A 25,158-nucleotide genomic window follows, 5' to 3' on the forward strand; every position below is an offset into this window, starting at 1 on the left:
AAGAAAAGAATAAACAAAATTTAAATGTAAATCAATTTGATTATGATAGTTACTTGGGAGAAAGTATCAAGTGTCTTGTCAAAACACAAAGAAGTTTGGCAATTTAAAAATATAGTACTATCACTATTTTTGGTAAGTAGTATGTACAGTAACAATGGCAATCAAGTCAAACTGAAATAATAATGGAATAGAGATGAAAAAGTATACAGCATCAGGCCATAAAACAATCAACAATGCACATATATTGAATGTTCAATTTCAGGAAGTGGAGATGAAACTTTTCAACACTTACATATACAAACTGAATAAATGAGTGTTATGCCTAAGAAGGATTTTTCACTTAAGCATTCAATTACTAAAGAATAAAAAATTAAAACCTGAAAAATGAAAAGCCTCACACCTCTAAGATATAAAATTAAACACCTATCCAAATGTATGACTTGGTGAAAATAAAATGTGAACTGTGAAATAGGAAAAAAAAAACCTGGATAAACCATCACTCTATTGCTAACAAATTTTATCTCTAAATGTCAAAAACTTAAAAAACCCCGAGAAAAACCTAAAACCAGTCAAATTTTAAAAAACTACAAAAACAGACACAAAATATTATTGACTTTTTGGAAAAAAACTTTAGAAATAAAGTGGAAAATGACCACACAAGAACAATGCAAATAGAAGAAATGTCTTTTCATATAAAAACACACTTGTGATTCAGATGCTGAACTTCGTTTTTCAATAGTGTAAAGAAGAATGTTAGTAATGCCAGCTTGAGCATCTTGGACACAACAACTCCTTCTGGAATTGGGTGACAAAAACTTTCATTGAAGAGGCAGGACCTGAAAAACAAGAATATAAGAATCCGTGAGATTCAAACAAATTCACTGATTAATTGATGGACAAGTGCTTCTTTAAAATAATGCCAGAGTTTAAATAACAGTTTGATCAACAAATTATGGAACAAGTTAAACAAAGCTGCATGATTAATATTTGTGCTTCCTTTATAAATGTAATGACAGGTCAAACCCTCCAGCAGTTATCCTTTTATTACTTCTCGCAATCGGTACACTTTATCACTGACTGTTTTAAAGAATACAGATCTAATTTCTCTAATTCTTCTCAGTGATTGTCAATGTTCAACTGTCTTATGTTATTGTCTTCACATTTCCTTTATTTCTCTGCAAATGGGAGAACGATGAATACTGAACTTAATTGGTAGGTCCTTAGCAAATAAAAAATTACCTTGAATACTTAATGCTTTCAACTTTACCTTCTTCTTCCCACAAAATCCTCTCCATGTTCACTGTTTAACAAAGCATAGCTATAAAGTTTAAAAAAAAATCTCAATTTTATTCCTTTTCATCTTCTTTGGTGTTTCTCAAGAGGCACTGAGTCCCAGGAGTACAAAGGAAAGAACAGAGACACTTAGACGCTCTGATTCCAGCCTCTTCTTTGACACTCCCTGTGTGACCCTGGGCATTTCACAAGCTCACCAGGCTTCAGTTCCTTCATAAATGAAGGGGTTGAATGCTGGATGGGCTGAGGTCCCTTCTACTCTCCATCTAGGATCCTCTGAGCCACAGAGATAGGATGAAAACACATTTTCTTCCAAATATACCAGTGCTGCTGGTAAATCTCATTTTATCACTGCATTCTCCTTCTTTGTTCACTTAAGGCTGATTTTATCATGTTGTTTACACATGGTTTCTCATCTTTTCTCCCCAGCCACTCACTACGAGGAAGCTAGGTAGTACAGTGCCAGATTTGGTCTCAGGATAGATCTGAGTTCAACTCTTGCTTCAAACATTTATTCCAACACACTGTGACTCTGAGAAAGTCACTTATCCTCTTAGTCTTAATTTTCTTATCTGTAAACTAAGGATAATTATAACATTTATGTCCTAGGTTTGTTGTGAGGCTCAAATGATATAATACATATAAAAGCATTTTGCAAACCTTAATTAAGGTTCTATAAATTATCTATTATTATTAGTCCAAACTACAGCTCAGCTGAGAATACTTTCCAAATTAGGTTTGCAAACAAGATCTTCCACAACTTTGTCTTCTCCTATCTAATCTGACTCATTATTTGTGGATATTTGATTAGAGCTTATGTTCCATGGGTTTGAATGGGAGGACTTGACTTTAATGGGGAAGGGGCAATTTACTTAAATATAACTGATTTCTTTTGTTCTCCATTGTAGTTTATTTTATACATTTGAAAATATTGTTCTGTGAAGGATGCTCACCAGAATGCCAGAAAGATCTATGACATTCAAAAAAGGAAAGGAGGGGAACAAAGACGACATCTGAGGTAGAAGTGACATGATCAGACCTAAGGATTAGAAAGAACATTTTGGCAGAAGTATGAAGGTTGGATAGAAGGGAGAGATTGGAGGCAAACAGAACCTTTACATGTCTATGATAAAGTGGGCAAGTCACTTAATCTTGTTTTTCTCAGTTTCCTCATCTGTAAAATGAACTGGAGAAGGAAATGATAAACCATTTCATTTCTTTGCCAAGAAAACCCCAAAGAGGAACATGAATACATGACTGAAACAATCCAACAATGATCCATATGAGAGATAACAAAATAGAAAGGAGACAAATGTCTGTTAATTTGAGCAGACAGTATAACTAGAACTTGGCAAATGACTGGACATGGAGGACTGAGTGGAATGTTAGAATCAAAGGTGATTTAGAAGGTCCAAATTTGGGTGGCTTGGGAAATAACAACAGGATCAAAACAAATAGGGGAGGTATGAAGGAAGATAGTTTTTGGAGGGAAGATGATAACTTTGTTTGGACCTCAGGAATACCTAGATCGGGAAATACATATTTAAGAGTCTTCTGCATTAAGAAAATAAAGAAGTAGATATCATTGCTAAAGGAGAGAATATTAAAAAAAAAAAAAAAGATCTGAAGAGAGAGATTGTGAGATGACTATACTTAAGGGATAGAGAGAAGACATAGAATCTTCTAAGTAAACAAAAAGGACTTTTCAGAGAAGCAGGAAAATCAAAAGAAAGAAATGTCACAAAAGTGAATATGAAAGACACAATTTTCTAACAAATTATTTTCCAATTTCTTGAACATTCTCTAAAATATTATTGAGATATTGCTACTTTAAGTAAAGACAACACACACATTTATTAAATACACACTATATGTAAGATGACAAAAACACAATAGTCCCTACTTTCAAGAGGAACATAAAATGGTCACAGATAATTAAATACAAAATAATTTCAAGAAGAATAGAACACTACTGATTGGGATGGGAGGATAGAAGATGAAGATTAAGGGGAGAGAGGGAGATAAAAAGGAAGATAAAAAAAACACAATTTATGTAATCTTAGCCTATACTAAGAGAAGTATTAACTAGAAAAAGATAAATGAGAATTTTACTAGACTCTACCCTCCTGAAAGCAATTATGTTTAGTCCTGGGTGCCATAATTTTAGAAAGGCTAGAGAGTTTAGAGGGGATGCAAAGCTAGAGAGGATGCAGAAGAAATACAGTAAGGCTGACTTTTAAAGGATTCAAGTATTCTGTGAAGAGTCAATGAGGGAATGAATCACAAAATTCGCCAACTCTCATGAAGAGATATCTCTTTTTGTTAAGGGAAATGTGTCCTTCAATCCATCCCTTTCTGTTCCTAATTTAGCAAACTTCCCTCTTCATCACTTTCCCTCTCACTAATCTTCAACCTTGTCTTATCAACAGGCTTCTTCCTAGCTGTTTACAGACATACTCAAGCCTCTCTCCACTCCCATCCTTAAAAAAAAACCCTCACTTGATCCTACCATCCTTGCTAGCTAGCTTCTGTACCTTTCCTCTTACTTGATTTTAAATCCATTCTAACTTGGATTCTGATTTGATCATTGACTGAAACTGCTCCTTACATAACTACTAATGATTTCTTAATTTCCAGATTCAAAGGTCATTCTTCTTGATGACTGACTGCAGCTTTTGACAATGTTTATCGTAATTCCTGGATACTCTCTTTTTTAGAACAAGAATGACCAGGGCATCAAGTGGAGCAAAAAATTTGGTTGTTCCTTCAAGATATTCATAAATTCTAATTCTCCTGTTTTGGGAACACTGCTTTCTCCTGGTTCTCCTTCAACCTGTCTGACTATGCCTTGGTTTTCTTTTCATCTAAATTATGGCCATTAATTATTCGTGCCCCCCAAGTACTGTCCTTCTATTTTCCCTCTAGTCCATCTCCTTTGATGATCTCATCAGTTTCCCTCATGTTCAATTATCCTCTCCAGAAGGATTATTCCTGGATGGTTCAGGAGGAGCAAGTGAGGCAGGTGACCTTGCTCAGCCCTCCCTCCTTCAAATCCAATTCATTTGCCTGTCATGGCATCACCTCCCTGAGGTCATATTCATTTTTGAGAATGAAAGAGGCTTGTAATTTAAGTGTGAGGTAGTACGGGTATGGAGACAGAAAATGACTTAAGAGATAGAATGGAAGTGGGGGTAGAGTGGGGCCCTGAAAGTTATAGAATTATAAAATCTGTAATATTTTTGAAAGGAAAGAGTCAAAGATAACCATAAGATTTTTGGCTGGGAGGAGTGAAAGAACGGTGATAAAAACAGGAATTTAGTATAAAATTAATTATCTTTGTATACAGGCTATTTCCCTCATCTTCTGAAATCCTATCTTATGATTCACTGTATCACTGAAAACCACGCCACCTGACTACAAGCTATTACATACTTTACCAAAATGGAAAGGTTAAAATAAAGATCCAATGATTAGCCTTCTATCTTTTGTTTGGGGAGAAATCTAGGTAAGTTTTAAAAGGCTTATCACCAGGTTTACCAATTTGATGAATTTTTTAGTAACAAAAACTTTTAAGGATTTCTATGAAGTCATAGATGGATTGCAATTTGAATTGGTGAGTATCCTTATTAATAACATCATTGATTTTCATAATTTTGAAGTATTTTCCCTATGAGAAAATTATTCTTCTGGAGAACAATCTATAACAACATACTCCATATGTATCTAACATATATAATGGTCTGAATTTATACTAATAATCTAAAATTCCCTTACCGGATAAGTACGTCTACAAAAGACCATGTTCCTTTCATACAATTTGGACACTGAAAAAATTCTAAATAATAACTCAACATGGCAGAAGACTTCCAAGGAGGATGAAGACGCAGAAGAACTGACAAAACACGGAAGTACTGATCAATCAAGGTCTTTATATTATCCTGTTATAAAATGAAAGGAAATAGTTGATTAATAATGGCTTTCTTGGCATACATTATTTTACCTTCTAGTATGTTTCTTCTTCTGGTCACCTGTCTTACAAATGTGCACCTTTAAAGAATGGGCCTATCATATTTCTTACCTCTTCAGTAAGGTGGGGAGGGGGGGTGGAGAGAGGGAGAGAATTCAGAATTGAAAATAAAAACTAAAAAACAAACAAACAAAAAAAAACCAACCATAAGTTTCACACAGCAAATACAGTGATTCAGCTATTAAATGGTCTAAGCTATTAAATGGTCAAACTCAACAGCAAAAAAAATGATCTCAACCAGATAAAAATGTGATTGGGAAATGTTTAACAATAAAAATACAACATGACAAAGATAATACCAATTTGTGACTTTTAAAGTCAACATGTGGCCACAGGGATCTGTTTCAATTTGAATCTGGTACTATTAGTTTAAAGAAACTACAGGATGGGATCACAGTTCTAAGTGATGGATTCAGATTATATGAGAATACTACTTTCTTTATTCCAAAAGAAAATGACTTCCTGAATTTACCCAAAAGGAATATCTAGAGTAACTCACTTAATTAAACTCTGGTTCTGGCAGAATTTTACTTAGAAGTGTTTTTTGTCTTCCCCTGAAGTGACACTCCAAATTGGACTTCACTTTAAGTTAACAGTTGCTAAAAATATGTTTGCCACTTTATATGATTTTATAAAAATTTTGTCCATAATGAACAAATCACAGGTCCAGATTCCCACCAAAATACAATTTAACAATTTTAAAAGTGCTTTTTTCCCTCTCAAGCCCAGAAACAAAATGAACATGATCTATGTGGGGATGGTAATTTACTGAATAGAATTCTAGTTGATTTAAAGCATTTGTATGAGTTGAGGAGTTTCTATCTTACACAAAGACTTAATTATATAGGGGGTGGAAAAAATTAATTTTGTGAAAGGAAAAAAGACAGCAAATGGAAACCAGATTTCAGTTTAGGAGTCATAAAAAATTTTCTGAAACAGATAATTAGCTGTTAATAGATACCAGCAACATTGTTAAATTTTAATCTCCTTTGCTTCATTATGTTTAAGCTTTTGCTTTTTCACCTGTAGCATGTTCTTTAGGAGAGCATGAAGAAGAAAGACAGGAGGGATGTATTGTGGTTGTAGGAAAACTAGTTCTTCAAGTGCTTCTGTAAAGAACTGCCCTTCAATGAGAAGTTCAATTGTATTACATATATTTCTAGGAAGTTTAGTGTTTTTAACCTGAAAAACAAAAGACAGCATGATTAAATAAAGAAAACAAGGAAAAAGAAGATTTATAGGGGAGATGGCAATGTCAGATTAAAGCACCAACCAAATTCACCTATGCTGAAAATCTATGTATGTTTACTAAGACAATAACACGCACAAAGACATTCACATACAGGCACACACTTATACACATATACATGGATATGCTGCATCCTGAAGTGATAACAATCCATAAATTCATATCAACTGTATAAAGAATAAAAAAAATATAAGAATTTATTATTTTATTAATAATAAATTCATTTTAGAAGAAATTCTGCTTTTGCTGAGGAAGAAAATTAAATGATTAATTGTTGTGAGACTCAAAGTTCTGTCCTTAGTAGTTTAGATTCATCCAATGAAGACAATGAATGGCTACTGCAAAATACTATAGGTCCAGGACAAATAGATAAAGGAAAATTGGATCTATTCAAGTGCAATAACACTGAATTTTTGTGGCGCACTGCATAATGCCCATTGTTTCTAGTTATTAATAAAATAGATTATGCTTTATTTATTTTCTAAAAAAAATTAATAATAATAAAAAGTATACCTGGGAGGTTTGTTGGGTTTTTTTTTAGTTTTTTTTTTTTTTTTTTAAACTTCTCAATACTTGGCTATACTTAATTAATGATGTTGCAATAACAAATCTTTTTTTTTTTTTATTTACTTATTTTTTGGGGAAATGAGAAGGAGAGCTTAAGTGCCAAATCTTCACATCATAATGCTTCTAATTCTGCATTTATAATTTTTAGAAAAATACTTACATTTCAATAAATTTAACTTTTTCACAATTCACTTACTCACAAAATTATGAGCTCCCAATAATTTAAACAAACAAAAAAAAGCAACTGTTTCCCAAAATGAAAACTACTGACAATAATAATAGTAATAATTATTGATAGCTAGCATTTATATAGAACCTGCTATGTAGTAGAACTCTGATAAGTGCTTTAAAAATACAATTTCATGTAACTCTCATAAAACTTTGTGAGGTAAAACTGGGTGCTATTATTATCCCCAGATATTTTACAGATATGGAAAATTAAGTTAAAAAAAAGTGACTATTCCAGGCAGGTTCATACATCTAGTAAATATTTGAGAGTGAATTTGAATATAGATCTTCCTGACTCTAGATCCAGAATTCCATATATTGCATCAAGTCAAAAAATAGAAAAGCTAGAAAAAAAATCCAAAATGTTAAGTATAGTGATGATCATAACAATTAAAGATAACACTACTACTTTATCTTTATGGAGTACTTTAACCATCACAAATTATACACATGCATCCCTCTTGAGGTAAGAACAGAAGGTAAGTTAGTGAGTAAGACCTATGATTTCATCAGTGTGGGAACTTCATTGACTAATGGAGAGCACGTCCATGTATCTCTTGCTCAAGATCAAACAGCTGAAATGTGACTTCTTCCATAATATCCCAATGCCTCTCAAATGCATCAAATTCATTGTGAGATACTTCCAATATTAATGAGTGTAAAATACATAAAATTGGCAGGGTATAGCCTGTCTCATCTGTAAAACAAGGAGATCAAGGCTGGATGATGTCCAGGAACTCTTCCCAGCACTAAAACTCTGATACCAGCGGCAACTCATATCCCTAAATAGAATATCTGATCTCTGCCACTGATACACTCACTTGGTCTTTTTCCCCTCGAAAAAGATGGACTAAATGCCATGTGCATGTCACACAATGTATACAGATGCTTTGCAGAAGGGGATAATTACTTCAGTAACATCAACATACCAGAGTTATGAGATGTATAACAGTTCTCAAAGGGCTTTATAAGTCACATTCTAATTAAAATATTTTAGGTAGAACAAAAAGATAATTGAAATTTATATTTCTAAGATATAAGAAAGAGGCCTGGAATATAACAAATCAATTAAAATATATATTAGTTTAAATACATTTTGACACCTTTTTTGGATACAAAAGCAATATTACTTTTGATTAGGACAACCTAATCTAAAAATAGTAAATCCAATTTAAAACACTATAGAACATGACTGGGCATAATCATATCAACTATGATAATGATAGCAAGAGTATCATAAGCCCAAGGTAGGGTGGTGGGGAGTAAACCATGTTAGAGTGAGAAGATACCTGCATCTGAAGCCCATACTACTTGCATGACCATGGACACATGTAAGTCTCAGTTTCTTACTTGGGAAAAATAAGACTAATAATACCCATAGTGCTTCCCTAATGGGGTAGCTATGAGGATCAAATGAGATAAAATATATAAATTAATATTTAATATTAATTACTACTAATATTAATTATTAATAGCCTCTTTATTTTTCTTTGTTTCATGGATAAATTGCCTCCCTGAAGGGAATATGTACATTGATGAGATCACAGGTCCACTGTGCTGCAGTGATGCTGCAGTATTAATATTACTGTTTTATTATTTTATTAGTACTAGAGCAGTGGTTACTAAGTGATGTATTAACCACTTAGTAACTAAGTGGTTACTAAGATTTTTAAAAAGCATTTAACATATAATATTTAAATATATCACTACATAGTTTGTTGAAACTTTTTTCTTTTCAAAGTTTCAGGCCATATAAAATGTATTTAAAATTTGAGAGTAAGCTTTGGTGTCAAAGACAATATACTTCAGTTAAAAGATGGATGTGTGAGAGAAAGAACAAAACCAACCTAATTGACTTACCTCTATATTGTATCCTGTACTTTTAGTTAATTCAGTGCAATTATACTTCACAGCCTATAAAACATTAATGCAACAATCAAAACCGAGCATTTAAGAATCTATATTACAAATTATTTTAAAATGGGTATTAGTTTAGAGGGAGATACTTTTCATCTGGATGAAAATCTTACTCTAATATAACAATTCTGAAATGCTGAAGGATATGATATAAGAGGAAGAATGAGTATCCTAACCAACTACATTGATAATATTGAAAAATAATATTGTGCCTTACAAAAGTGCACACATTTCCCCAAAGTTATAAAAACATCACCTGCATTTCCTTATATCAGTGACAGTCAATGTTCAATTATTTGCATAACTTTGTGACCTTCTACTTCTCCCTCTTAGAGTTTATTAAAATTATACAAACTATTTGTAGATATGTTAACCTATGACAAAAGCAAGATTGCAAATTAATTATTTTAGCTACTCGAATTGGATTTAGCTTTCAAGATCTTTGCTGCTGAAGTATCCTTTAAGATTCTAGGTTGAGGATCTGAAACTTTCTTCAAGTTAAAGTGACATTCAACGTCAAAGTCTAAAGTCACCTAGCATCTTTATTGTTTGACTGTATTGAATCTTTATTGTGATTATATCATAGAGACAGTATGACAGTGGAAAAACTGCTGGATCTGAAGTGAGTAGCCCTTTGAGTAAATAGTGGTTCTACCACTTGTGATCTGGGTCTGGCTAAGTTTCTAGTTTTCTTATCTAAAAAATGAAGGAACTGACCAGATGACTTCTGAGGACCTTCCAAATCTAAATCTAAGAATTTGGAAGTCTTACAATTCTATCATTTCATAGGAAAAGAGGAGAAAGTAAAAGTATTAACTTTTTCCAAAGAGTAATTTCAATCTTACCACTTTTCTGTTTTGTCTTAAATCTATCTCTAAGTGACAATACTTATGGTACTTTAATGCTAATTTAATAATTACTGGGCTATGTGTTCATGTTTGGAAAATTATACTCATGAACTAAAAAAATTTTTTCTTCAGTCAATAAAATAATTATTTTTTGTAGTTTATCAGCATAATATACAAACATTATGTAAATATTTACTATTATGGAAAAAGTTTGAGTCTAGGATATCAGAAAGAAGTGAAAAGATCACTGTATTTTAGCTGTAAGATCTACATAAATAATCATTCCAGCTAAATATGACCAAGGACACTCATGATTTAAACTTGGAGAGTCAAGACTATCATTATAAATAACTGGCCCTTAGCTTCTTCAAAATAATAAAGCTAGCATTTACACAACACTTTAACATTTGCAAAGTTCTTTATATGTGATTGCATTTGACCCTCACTGTCATATATTATCTCATTTCATAAGTATTAGAAATAATACAAATGGGGCAGCTCAGTGGTGTAGCGGTTAGAGCACCAGTCCTGAAATCAGGAGGACATGAGTTCAAATCTAGCCTCAGGCACTCAGCACCTCCTGGTGTTATGTGTGCCCAGGTATGACCCTGGGCAAATCACTTAGGCCAATTGCCTCAGAGAAGGAAGGATGGAAGGACGGAAGGACGGAAGGACGGAAGGACGGAAGGACGGAAGGAAGGAAGGAAGGAGGGAGGGAAGGAGGGAAGGAGGGAAGGAAGGAAGGAGGGAAGGAGGGAAGGAGGGAAGGAGGGAAGGAGGGAAGGAGGGAAGGAAGGAAGGAAAGAAGGGAGGGAAAGGAGGGAAGGGAGGGAAGGGAGGGAGGGAAGGGAAGGGAGAAAGGGAAGGGAAGGGAGGGAAGGGAGGAAGAATATAAATTTATCTTTTATCCTCATTTCTCAAACTCATTTCACAGATGAAGAAAGTAAGTCCCAGAGAAGTAAATGACCTGGCAAGCTCACATGGCTAATAAGTGCAAGAGAGCAGATCTCTTAATTCATAATTTCTTCCTCAATCCAAGCTCAAGGCTTTGTTCTCTAAGCCATTTCCCTACCTAAATCAAATGCATTGCACTGTGGGCTGAAGTTCTAAGTTAACACTAATATGAGAAATGCAACAAAGCATTCCTTCCCTTTTTTCTTTCATTGTAATCATTTTCCCTTTGCAAAGCTTAGACAACAAGGTTTACAGTTCTGAGATTATAATAAAAGGTTAATTAATACACAGAACTATGCAAATATTCAAAACCATTTGAGTTACTTCCTTTTCATTTTTATGAAGCTCTCTTGGGAAATTTAACTAGCAATCTCCCCAGAATTTCAAAAATTGTATTTATGCACAATATGACAGCCTTTAGCCTATCATAAAGAGTACTTAAACTTCATAGATCTTCAAGGTAATGAAGGTGAATTTTACAAAGGATATCACTACTGAGTTCAGAATAGAGAGGGGCTGGGATAAGTTGTAAACTTAAATCAAATATAACAAAGTTTGTCTTAGGCATGGGGTTTTTTAAAACCTTAAAATGAGTAATGGAAGGAGGCTAAGGAACCTTATTTATATGGTTGGATGCAAATGAATGTTTATAAAAATGATGACTGTGTCAGATGATGCGAAAATGATTTTATCTAAAGGGAGAGCACTAGATAAGTGTTGGCAACTTTAAGGCTAAGTTGGAACTGGTACACATTTTGTCTTCCTAACTGAATGGGACAAAATGTTATTTGGGAATCATCACTTAAATTACAGCTTCAAGGTCATTGCATATAAGTTCTCAGGTTTTCCAAAGCTGCTAGCTGAAAAATTTCTCCTCTACTTCCATTTACATTATGTCAATAAGGGAATATGAAGGAATACTTAATGAGCACTTTTTGGTTTCAATAATAATTTTAGCATGTAAATATGCTTGTTATTTCTATGGCTTGAGTTAAGTGACCTCAAATTCCTTAACAGTCTTAAGAAAGGCAAATTATTACAATTATTTAGGAGAAAAAAATGTATTTCTTTGGATGAACTTTCCTAACTACGAAAGAACAATTTTGTACTTTGACCAAATAAAATCAACAGGTACAATAATTATGCATTAATAAATGAGTAAAACTACACGAAAACTTTTGGGACATCCTGTATAATTCAATGGGTGATAAAACCAATTTTTCCATGTAGCATAAAAACTGGCACACATATTACTAGAAAATAAGACATTACAATAGTTGCAGTTACATTAAAGTTCTTAGAATTAATTACTCACATAACTATGTACTTTTTCAAAAACTATTTTGGTGTTATGAAGTATATTTTTTGCTTCTAGGAGAAACATTTTACAAAAAGAGAGACATTTAGGTTCCAGTTCAATCTAGATGTGAACCTCTCTGAGCAAGTACTGGTCTGATTTTAATAGCCATCAATCAAATGTATATACTCTTAACAAAAAGGTAGGTTTGTATCCACACAGACATGTATGAATGCATGCATTGTGAATGAATTCATGCATGAATAATATATGTATGTATATATTTGATTTTGCAGGTAAAATCCAGGCATCACAAATAAAATCCATAAAGTATTGGAAATATCACAATATTCCCAAGGTATTCTTATCATGAATACAGAGAATAATCACTTTGACTTTGAAGATGGTCTTTGTGAATATTTGTAGCCAAATATATATATATATATATGAGAGATTCACTAAACTTTGCTAGGATGTTCCTTAAAGGAGGTCCTTACAAGTCTATTTCAGGGCTGTTTTTAAAATTTCCCAGGGACAGTGAAGTGGTGCAGTGGATGGAGTACAACCTTTGAAGTCAGGAGGACCTGAGTACAAATCCACCTTCAGACACTTGACATTACTAGCTGTGTGCCTGAGCACACTCCAAATACCTAGCAAAAATAATTTTAAAAATTAATTTCCCAGCTTAAGAGAACATATTAGAGCTTGTGCTTTATAGCATAGATAATCTAATATTATGCTCATACCATAATATGGCATGGGAGTGCGACTGTACAGCCAGAAGACATACTAAAAATCTGATCTCAAAATATATATATAAAAGTTTGGAAAATACTTATGAAAATATGTTTCCTACATTAATTTTAAAAATTAAGGCATTGTTGCATAGGGAATGAAGCTGGCCCTAGAGTCACTTACTGGCTATATAACTAAGGATATTTGCAAAACTTCTCAAAGCTCACAATACAGAAGAGGAGCTAAATCTACTCTGGTCGTGGGAACTTTCTCATGAGGAGTCTGATCAAAGCAAACAAAACAAAATTTAAAAAGCAGAGGCAGTACAGTGTAATGGATAGGAGGTTAGCCTTCAGGTCAAGAATTGTGCTTAAAGCCTGCCTATAAACTATACTGATTTTCTGATTATTGTGATGTCTATTAACCTCTCAGTGCACCAGAACACACTCTAACACAATAAGTTACAGATAATTTGATGATCTAAATTTAGCGGGAGCTTCCAGACGAGGAATTGTCCAGAATAATAAAATCAGAAATCTAAATTAAAAACAAACACACAAAACCAAACACAAATAAACTAGTTCTTGGTGCTTGACTTGGTTCAAGTCAATTATCATCCCCAAATATGGAATTGATAGCTCATAGCTCATTTATTTATGGCATTACTTTGTTCTTCTTCTTCTTTTTTTTTCCCCTGAGGCTGGGGTTAAATGACTTGCCCAGGGTCACACAGCTAGGAAGTGTTAAGTGTCTGAGATAAGATTTGAACTGGGGTCCTCCTGAATTCAAGGCTGGTGTTCTATCCACTGCGCCACCTAGCTTCCCCCTATGACATTACTTTGAAACTGTTCATAAAATATTCCTAATGCCTTATTAACTTAGGGCTCAAAAGACTATTCCAATAAAACATAAGTTCTATCAGCTTTTACTAATCTGGAAAACTTTTAGCATAGCTAGTCAAGTAAAGTATATCTATCATCTAGTATATTAAAAGAATGTCTATTCTTAAAACTAGTTGGTTGAAACATTTATTAAGTGTGCTATGCACTATGCTAAATGCTTTACAATCATCTTATTTGATTATCATGGTGACTCTGAGAGGTAGGTTATCCCCATTTTATACTTGACAAAACTGAGGCAGGCAAAGATTAGGTGACTTGACCAGGATCAGGATCACACAACAAGTATAATAACAATATAAGACTATACCTAAACTCAAGTCTTTCTGACTCCAGACCTGGTGCTGCATCACCTAGCTGCCAAAGGTGTGCAGCTACCCTAACTACAACTACAAAGGAATTTTAAACTAGGGAAGGAATTTGTGTTGATCATGGAAATACCTGAACCAGTATTTGCTGAAGTATTACATGTTTCACATTCAGTAAATTTGCACAAATACTGTATGTATCACTTCATAAAAAATATTTAAAAAGGAGAAATTTTTATAAGCCATATTCACTAAATAGTAACAAATCTTAGTAGATCTATATCATATCTTGGTCACATTAGCTAGAAATGTCTAATTTGCAGGAATTGCAAAAACTTTCCTTAGTTGTTCCTTACCTCCACTCTACATATGTGCTTTCTTAATGCCTTTTTCAGGTCAGCAAGTTCACAGTCAGTCTTGGAATCAGTGGCTTTTTGTTCTTCTTTAGGCTGTTTGATTAAAAGAGAATTCCTTTGAACATCTCCATCATTCTGAAATTCTTTCCATATGCATGCAAAAGTAATTTATTTCAGTCAATAAGAGTATTTCAGTTTTAATTATGGGCTATTATTCCCTTCATATAGCCATGGTCCAAGGTCTCTTCACAGGGGGAAGGGGACATATGGTGTCTGGAAGTTATGCAAGCAGAGCCCAAACTCAGGGGGAGAGTTACTGTTTACCAGGCTTGAAAGGATCTGGTTCTGGTAATGACAGAGTGTGTGTGACAAGGACAAGTCAGGTGAGGTCTGGAAAGCTTAGATACAGATATGATACCAACACTGATATCGATATTGGTATTGATAGATATTGATTGCTACATAAGATGTAATTATTTTCACATGAATTTTTCTGCAAACACTTCTTATGAGCTCTGTGATATGAGATCAAACATACCATGAAATTATGTTTTATTTCATTTTCTCTACCATTTTCTCCATGTGTTTTAAAGAAAACCCATGAGTCATCATTTCATTTAATTTTCAGTTTCCTTCTGTTTTCCGCTTTTGTTGATATCAAGAATGTCAAACTTGGTAAGCCTCAGTTCCTCAGTAATAGTAAAATGCTGGTTAGTCATGAACAGAGATTGCACAATAGGAGCATCTACACTCTGAAACCTATCTTCATATTCCCTGTTCCCTTTTCTGTTACCCTGATGCTATATTACCACTGCAGAACTAGATTGTACAATAAGGGGATTGTTTTATACTTTTCTTCTTTTCACAGTTGGCCAAAGTAAAAAAAAAAAAAAATCTACTATCATATGGCCACCCTAATTCATATTTTGATAGATCAGTACTCTCAAAACAGACAACTGTTGGGACTCAAAGTTTTTCTAACCTGGTAGAACCTGTGCCTGTGAAAGTGTTGTACTCTATTGACACAGGCTTTGAGAATCTATGATTGTATCTTTGTGTTATTATGAGGCATTAGAGTGGACTTTATGGAAGTATTAAATATGATTATTACCCAAAGGACAATGGAAAGGCAGGTGAGTATCACACCCACACACACACCCACACACACCCACACACACCCTGTAAAAGCTAATATGAACTACAAAAGAGTGACAACTGCTGGAAGTCTTTGTAATTCGTCCCTGTACTTAAAGCATCAAGGGAAAGCAAAACCCCAATATATTTAGTGGTCCTTAAGGCACAATTTATAGGAAGACCCAATGGGTAAGGGTTACATAAGATTTGTTGGGATCTGTATCATTAGAAAAAAGTCCACATGACTGAGATCATCAATTTATCTGAGGTTATGAATATTCTTTAAGACTTCAATGACTACTCGCAATGCAACATAAGATTTATTTTATTGATTTGTATACATTTATTTAATCTAGTTTTTAACAGTTTTCTGGCCTTTAATGTTAGAAACTCCTTGAAAGTAGAAATTATCAAAATATTTTCTCTATTTCGATTATATGAATAAAAACTTATGCTTAGGGAGTTCTATTATTCAAAGCTATGGAAAATTATAGTAAGTCACCCAAATTCGCAACTATAGCCTTTGAACCAAATGATTCCACCTGGTCTTTTTGTCTTGGACAAGATACAGATTTTCTTTTATTGTTTATTTACCATATTTATTATTAGACCATAAGGTGCATGAGGGTACACAGAGTGCCTTATTTAAACTTTGGATGTTCCTCAGCATCTAACATCATTCTCTGCAATCACTGATTAATGGATTAAGGTTGAGATAAAGTGAATTTCTACAGTTGTAAGAATAATTGTCTTCCTATTTAGTCTACACCTATTTCCTTTTGTTGCTGCTCCTTGTAGAGATTTTACTTAGGTCTCATTTGATTTGGTATAAAAGTAAAATATGTGTTTGTATGTGTTTATGAATGACAAGAAATGTTTCATCTTTTCCTGTCTTCTTTGCTTTTTAAAAGTTTGAAGACTTCTAACAATTTTTATTAAAGATTCGACTTTAAAAATACTGTCACATCTTTTATAGTACAGTATTGCCTAATTACTGCAATAGACATCTTAAACTCAACAATTCCAAAACTGAACTCATGACCTTTCCTCCTAAATTCTCCTTCCTTCAAAACTTCCTTATTACTATTCAGGGCATGATCATTCTCCTGGTTCTTCAGGCTCTAAACCTAGAAATCATCATGAACTCTTCCCTATGTCTCACAGTCCATATCTGAGCTGAAACCTGTGGATATTTTCTTTGCAATAACTCTGAAAAACACCCCCTTTGCTCTTCTGACACTGCCATCACCCTAATGCAGAACCTCATCACCACACCCTTGGACTTTTACAATAAACTACTGGTGGCTCTGCCTACCTCAAAGTTCTCCCCATTTATATCCATGCTCTATTCAGGGTCTTAAGAGATTTTGCCAAAGCACAGTTCTGATCATATCCTCACTCAAGAAATTCCCTATCACTTCTAGCATCAAATAAAAAAATCCTCTACTTGGTGTTCAAAGTCCTTTATAAGCTAACTCCCTCTTACCTTTCCAGGCTACTTAAACTTTATTTCTTATACTCTTTAATTCAGTGACATCACTCTCCTTGCTATTCATGGACAAGACCCTCCATCTTTTGGTTCTGAGTACTTTCTCTGGTTGTCACACATCCCTGCAATGCTCTGCCTCACTATCTCTATTAACTATCTTCTTTGGTTCCTTCAAATCCAAGATAAAATTCTACCTTCTCCAGGAAGTTTTTCTGTAATCTCTCTTAATTCTAGTGCCTGCACTCTCATAATTATTTAATATTAATCCTATACATAGCTTGTCTGTATATATTTGTTTACCTCCCCTACTTCTTGAAATAGGAACCATTTTTAGCTTTTTTTGGAGGTGTGCTCAATGCTTAGCATACAGTATGTACTTAATGAATACATATTGATTGACAAAGGAAAAAGTTCAAGATCACCTTGATGGAAAAGAGATATCTTTAATGTTAAGCCTGAAATTGGTTATAGGAGGCAAGATTCAAAACCTGGACAAGTCATTGTTTTTAAATGATTTCTCTACAACATGGCTTCGTTATTTGTACAAAGTGCTATGACTTCTTGAGTATTAGGATATAAAAGCAAAAAATAAACAGCAACATCAAATAGAAGTTTTTTCTATATTAACCTTTCCTCTGGGTTTCCAAACTACTGCTGCTCTCCAACAGTACATATAATAAAAAGTTGACTCCATTTAACATAACAAATATTCACTAAAGGGTTAACTGTGGGCAAGGTTCTTTATTCTATGTTCATGTTCAATAGAAACATCAAGTTGTTACCAAAAAAGACCCCCAGATGAGGGATATGGGATTACAATTTTTCACTGCAACAAAAGGAAAAGTCTGCTGCTCTTCCTGCCAACTGTCATACTCTTTCTCTTCAAGGACCCACCTATTTACTAAGAAATATTTTCTCCAAGCCATTCTCCAATTGATAAATGGTCAAAGGATATGAACAGACAATTTTCAGATGATGAAATTAAAACTATTTCCACTCATATGAAAGAGTGTTCCAAATCACTATTGATCAGAGAAATGCAAATTAAGACAACTCTGAGGTATCATTACACACCTGTCAGATTGGCTAAGATGACAGGAACAAATAACGATGAATGTTGGAGGGGTTGTGGGAAAACTGGGACACTGATGCATTGTTGGTGGAGTTGTGAAAGAATCCAACCATTCTGGAGAGCAATCTGGAATTATGCCCAAAAAGTTATCAAAATGTGCATACCCTTTGACCCAGCCATACTACTACTGGGCTTATACCCCAAGGAACTACTAGAGAAGGGAAAGGGTCCTGTATGTGCCAAAATGTTTGTGGCAGCCCTTTTCATAGTGGCTAGAAGCTGGAAGATGAATGGATGTCCATCAATTGGAGAATGGTTGGGTAAACTATGGTATATGAATGTTATGGAATATTACTGTTCTATAAGAAATGACCAACAGGAGAAATACAGAGAGGCTTGGAGAGACTTACATCAACTGATGCTGAGTGAAACGAGCAGAACCAGAAGATCATTATACACTTCAACAATGATACTGTACGAGGATGTATGCTGATGGAAGTGGATTTCTTCAACATAGAGAAGAGCTAATCCAATTCCAATTGATTAATGATGGACAGAACCAGCTACATCCAGAAAAGGACTGGGAAATGAATGTAAACTGTTATTTTTACCTTCTGAATCCAATTCTTCCTGTGCAACAAAAAATTCGGTTCTACACACATATATTGTATCTAAATTATACTGTAATATATTTAACATATATAAGACTGCTTGCCATCTGGGGGAGGGGGTTGGGGGAGGAAGGGAAAAAATCTGAATAGAAGTAAGTACAAGGGATAATGTTGTAAAAAATTACCCATGCATATGTACTGTCAAAAAATGTTATAATTATAAAATAAAATTAAAAAAAAAAAAAAAAAAAGAAATATTTTCTCTCTGGCAATAGATAATACTGCTCTTAAATTGAACAGAGATGTTGCCACAAACACACTTGAAGAACAATGAATAAAGAAAAGAAAAATCTAAGAGAAAAAAACAGCTGAGTATCTTGTACCATATCTACTATTCTGTTTTGTGTGTATATGTGTTTTGGATGGAGGGGAGGGGAGGAGAATGTGCATTTGCTTTAAAATATTTTAAAATTACTTTTTGATGCACATTTTTAAGGATTCTGATGCAACTATTTATTAAACATGAATTTAACTCCTAATGCATGCCTGTTGGTTACTATGCTAAACAGTGAAGTATTGCTAAGGCAAAACCAAAATCACAATTGCCCTCAAGAAGCTTGCTTGGGGATGGGAAAGTGGGAAAACTAAATATATAAATGAACAAGTACAAAAATAATACCTGAGAGTAGAGGGGAGGCACAAACAATTGAAGTAAATCAAGAAAAAATTCTTTATTTTAGGAAGTAATATTTCAGTTGACCCTTGAAAGGAATTCTAAGTTGTCATGTGAGCAAAGTCATGGAGATGGGAAATGAAACTCCCAGTATCATTAATAATAAACAGACCAGTTTATCAGAAGTGAATAATGCAATCAAGGAGCAAAGTGAAATCAATCTGGAAAGACAGGTAAAAGTTACATTGTGAAAGGCCTTAAATGCCAAATGGGGAGAATTTACATTTTATCCTAGGCACAAAAGAGAGCCATTGAAACTTGAGTATGGGAGTGATGTATTCAGACCTGAGCTTTAGGAATATCAATTTGTCAGTGATGGAGAGAATTAATTGAAGAGGGGAGACACTGGAAAGGTAAGGGAACCAATGGAAGGTTGTTTAAACAGTCTAGGCAAGAAGTGATACAAGAAGAGGTGAAGACATAAACAAGAAGATAAACTGAGGGCTACTAAAAATAAAGAAATTAGTAGGAATAGATAATGTTCACTGTTCTAAACATTTGAGTTTTAGATATTTATGGGAAAAGCAGAGATATCACAAAAAAAAAAGCATAGGTGTCACAAAATGAGGGAGAGATGGTCAAGCAAGAACTAGATAAAGCAAAAAATGTTTTAGTTTGAAAAGAAAATTAAAATAGTATGGTTGAAATTTGGGCTCAATGTCAGAAACATCACATTCAACTGTCTTTTTTCTTTCAGTTCTTCAATAAAGTTGCTGTTAAATATAACACAAAAAATTTAAAATTGCATAGTTAGAATTTACTTTTTTCTTTCTTAAAATGAATACTAATTTTATTAATATTTTTACTTTCTGAGCAAGTCTGTACTTTATACAATAAAATTCAAAATATTAAATCATGTTTACTAGTTATTTTTCTTACCTCTAAAAATAGAAAATCTACTAGGAACTGTATTGGATAGTAGGGTGCTCCAAAGGTGTACTTGGCTTTTCCTTCTTTTAAATTTGTATCCAAGGAGATCACATGAGTAATTCCATGTGGTGAATTATTTGGTAGAAAAACCTGGGCCTTTCCAGCTTTCAGAACCCTTAAATTGAAACAACAGCACAAAGAGTACATTTTTTAAAAAAAAGTTTGTTTTCATTCATCTGAATACAAAAACAATATAATATAAAGACAAAATTAAATTACATGTTGACAAAAATACATAAGCCATGGAAAGAATGCAACAAAAACAAATTGAAGTATTAAATCAGAAAAAAAAAAAAAAACACAACAACTTTTTTTTGTAGGCAATTCATCAGCACAATACATTAAATCATACTTAATTATCTTTTTTTTTCCCCACTTATGTTAAGTTAGCCAAAAGAAACTAATCTGGGACAGAACAGAATAGACACTATTAGAGGAAAGTAAACAAAACTTGTAATAGCAGATTTAACTTCACTGAAGCAAGAATACAACAAGATATGAAATGGCTTATCCATAAAGATTAAAAAATAAAATACTGTGGATCATCTGGCAAAATTAATTGATATGGGAAACAGAGGACTAAAATATGTTTAGCCACAGAAAAACATTTTCTCATTTATTATTTTAACTTTTAAGAAGTTATAACCTACCTTGTAAGAGAATCTCTTCCTTTACTACCCTCTTTAACCAGGAGGACAACTTTCCATCTGTGGAAGGCCCCTGAAGCACCAGTGCTTGTCAGTTCTTTGCGCCATCTTTTAGGTGCAGATTGCATTTGAGGTGAATAATGGGAGTCTTTTTCAATTTTATATCCCCATTCATAAGTTGTTTCATCGAGCCATCTGCCACTTTCAGCACTATTAATTATGTAGTCCTTGGTTAGTACCCACTTTCCTAGAAAGCAAATGAACTGTCAGCCACAAAAGAATTTTGGTAGAGATAAATGGTAATCAACTGAAGATCAAAAATAAAATTAACATCAACCTTTTTTATGCAAATGCAACATTAGAACCTTAAGTAACATTTCTACCATTTTTTCACACTGTTCATTTTTGTAAATATTAACAGTGGGAACACTTTAATATCATTAAACGTTTTGTTTAAGCTTTTTTTTTGTGAGAGAATTATAATTCTAGATTTTCTCAAAAGTTAAATTAAAAGCTTCAAAAAATAAAACAAAATGTACTACTCATTAAATATTCCTTACTCAGTATTTTAGTCCAAATTTCCATTCTTCTCAATTGTGTTAATGAACCTCTTATTTCTTGCATTATTATACTATTAATAACAATTAAGCACATGTATCACAGCAATGGCTGAATTAAGAAATGTGACTTTTTTAGAATATATTTTTAAAAGAATAGATGTTTATATAAGAGTTTAAACATTTTATTTATATGTAACTTTGAAAATGAAGATTTTCTCATTTCTTCAGCAAAATTATTTTTGAATAAAAGCTGAATTTTACAAGTAAAAGAAATTTTTTTTTTTTTGCTATCAATGGACCACAGACAATCCTGTGATATTCATAGTAAAGAAAATCCAACCTAATCTACAGAAAGAACAAGTATCAACTGCAAAAAAAAAAAAAAAAAAAAAAAAAAAAAAAAAAAAAAAGAAAGAAAGGAATATAGGAAAGAAGTAATGTGATTTGGTACTCTTTTGAGAATATATATCACAATAAATGTATAAACTTGTACAGGTAAAAACTTATAGATGAGTACTTTAAAACTGGCAATTTCATGATATCCCACTATGAACAAATGTAACATGTTAGGATGAAATTTTTAAAAGTGCTTGATTGTAGCTGATTTAAAAAAAAAAAACAAATGTTAAAAATGCCAAGAATATTATTTTAAAAATTATGTGTACATTATTTTTTGTTCAAAAATATTTCAATGTCTAGGTCAAATAAAATTTTTTCTAAACATGTCTATGTGAAGACACAATTCAACTACTTTATCATTTGGAGTTGTGTAAACAATACCAAAGAAAGAGCCAGTAGAAAAATGGCAGGGGAAAGAAAGATAAGGAAAGCTTGAACAGGTACTTTTGTAAGGATATAAAGAAAAAATGAAAGTGATACAGATGGATGAATGCAGTTGAATAAAGATCAAGAGACAATGGAAAAGGTTTTTAAAAACCGAAAGTTCATACAGTAAAATAACTCAGAAAACAAATGATACACACAGAATAAAGTAACAAATTTGGCAGAGAGGATGTTGTATAGGTTTAGAACAATTGAAAAGTTAGAAATTAGTATAAAGAATCTAAACACAACAGTCATAATTAAATAGAAATCAATTAAAAATAATAGTAGAGTACTTGTGGCTAAAAGTGTGAAAGGACTACCAACTTCCATGACTTCTGCTTACCAAGGTTTAAGTTGAAATTTCCCTGAAAGGTGTCCATGATTTGAGAGGCTCAGAAGTAATCTGAGCTAGACTTCCTTTGATGATGTGTAATGGTGGCATCTAGGCTTACTGATGTAGTTATATAGGCATTTAAGGAGATAAAAAGACCTATTTCTTTGTAATTGAAGCCCTTCAGACATATATCCAATCATGGATTTACTGGATGTCCCAAGATTGCATGAGTCACCATATATGGGCTTTTAAACCACATTTGTTTCTACATTTTTAATGATTAAAGTTCATAATGAATTATTTTCTCTATAGTATTTTCCTTTAACTTTTTATTATAAATGATTATATAAAGTTACCTGCTGCACAAGCTGCTAAATATTTTTCACTTTTACAAGCACGCTTTGCTATGAGATGTGTGCAATCTCTGTATTGCTAAAAAACAAAAAAACAAAAATATTATTTAAGGAGATTTTTCTCTTAAGTCTTCATATTAGAACAGTTATTGTGTGCTACATTTATCTTATTCTTTTTTTTTTTTCTTGGCTGAGGTAATTTGGGTTAAGTGACTTGCCCAGGATCACACAGCTAGGAAGTGTTAAATGTCTGAGATCACATTTGAACTCAGGTCCTCCTGACTTCAGGGCTGGTGCTCTATCCACTGTGCCATCTAGCTGCCCCCATTTACCTTATTCTTAAACACGTACTTATTTTGCTACTTCTCACATCTCTTCAACTTAATTTTTTTTTGAATTTTTTTTAATTTTTATTAAAGCTTTTAATTTTCTTTTTTAAACTTTTTATTTTCAAAAATATGCATGCATTATTTTAACATTGACAGTTGCATAGCCTTGTGTTCCAAATTTTCCCCTCCTCCCCCCACCCTCTCTCCTAGATTCAACTTAATATTTTAAAAGTAAAAATGTAATTTCTACTTACCTTATTGTTAATAAAATTGCAATCTAGTTTTAAAAGCAATTTAGTTAGATCTTCTTTCTCTTTGCCTCTAAATCCTGTTATCTGTATTATGTGTTTCTGGATAGAACCTTCCATCTATATATATATATACATAAACAAAGACAAACATTGAGAAAGTATTAAAAGGTACAATTGGCATTTTTCCTACTTACATTAAAAATTTTTTAAAAATTAGTGAACACAAATTTATCGACAACTATTTTCACATTCATTTATTAAATGTAAACTGTAAGGACATTTTATGTTTTCTTTTGTATTCCTTCTCCAGCTCATTTTACAGATGAGGAAACTGAGGCAAAATGAATTAAGTGATTTGCCCACATAGCTAGTAAAGGTCTGAGGTCAGATTTGAAGTCAGAGCTTTCTGACTCTAGGACTGGCACTTTATACACTGTGCCACCTACTTAAAGATTCTTTAGTAAAACTTGACAAAAAGTCAAGGGATATTGTTATGGTTAAAATAAAATTTATGGGAAAGAAGTTAATACCTTTATAAATTTTAGCCTCATGAAATACTATGAATCTAGAATCCTTATTTTTTCCTAAAAATTCTTAGAGAAAATATATACATGTCATCACATAGATCAACATATATCTTCTAGAGAAATAAAAATAATTTAGCATTATTACTTTATACTTTTATACAAATAGTTAACATATGTGTAAAAAGGTAACTGGTAAAATGCTGTTACCAACAATTTACTTCTCCAAGTGATCAGCACATTATGGAGTGCCTTATGGGTGCCCATCCTTAATCAGTACTTACAGAAAGATGGATATTGATATAGGCAAGGTAAAACACTTTTTTCAAGTAACAAGCTAAGTAATAACTAGGAAGGGTGATGTATTTGTAATGTGACAAAAAAGACTTTTTTTTGTTTGCTTAATTTTTCACTCCTAATAAAATTACTAATAGTATCTATCACTAGAGATATGTATTAAGATTTAACATCATAAACTATGCAGTAACAGTTTAAAGACAATAAAATTAGCTTTTAAAACAATATCTGAGCTCGATACACCTAAACAATGAAAGATGGGCCTTATAAAATTCTAAAGATTTTTTATTTTTCTTATATTAAAAAGCTGTATTGATATAATTTGATTTAGCAACTCCTTCATTTTCAAATGTCTACCTATCCCACTCCTTCCCTGAAAACCAACTTTTCT

General features: G+C 32.9%; 1 protein-coding gene across 4 annotated transcripts in view; it reads right to left on the reverse strand.

Annotated features, from left to right (window-relative positions):
- The window catches only part of SLF1 (SMC5-SMC6 complex localization factor 1), an 89,738-nt gene that overhangs the window by 39,880 nt on the left and 24,700 nt on the right, over positions 1–25,158 (reverse strand). For all 4 annotated transcript variants that reach the window (XM_074282090.1, XM_074282091.1, XM_074282087.1 and 1 more), the window contains 9 exons: positions 23,950–24,063; positions 23,370–23,445; positions 21,298–21,541; positions 20,597–20,762; positions 14,679–14,771; positions 9,225–9,278; positions 6,344–6,502; positions 5,068–5,231; positions 705–836 (listed from right to left, as the gene is read on the reverse strand). In XM_074282090.1, the coding sequence (XP_074138191.1) occupies positions 705–836; positions 5,068–5,231; positions 6,344–6,502; positions 9,225–9,278; positions 14,679–14,771; positions 20,597–20,762; positions 21,298–21,541; positions 23,370–23,445; positions 23,950–24,063 (1,202 nt within the window). The remainder of the gene's footprint in view (positions 1–704; positions 837–5,067; positions 5,232–6,343; positions 6,503–9,224; positions 9,279–14,678; positions 14,772–20,596; positions 20,763–21,297; positions 21,542–23,369; positions 23,446–23,949; positions 24,064–25,158) is intronic.

Source organism: Sminthopsis crassicaudata, chromosome 1, assembly GCF_048593235.1.
Source record: "Sminthopsis crassicaudata isolate SCR6 chromosome 1, ASM4859323v1, whole genome shotgun sequence".
Classification (NCBI taxonomy): Eukaryota; Metazoa; Chordata; class Mammalia; order Dasyuromorphia; family Dasyuridae; genus Sminthopsis; species Sminthopsis crassicaudata.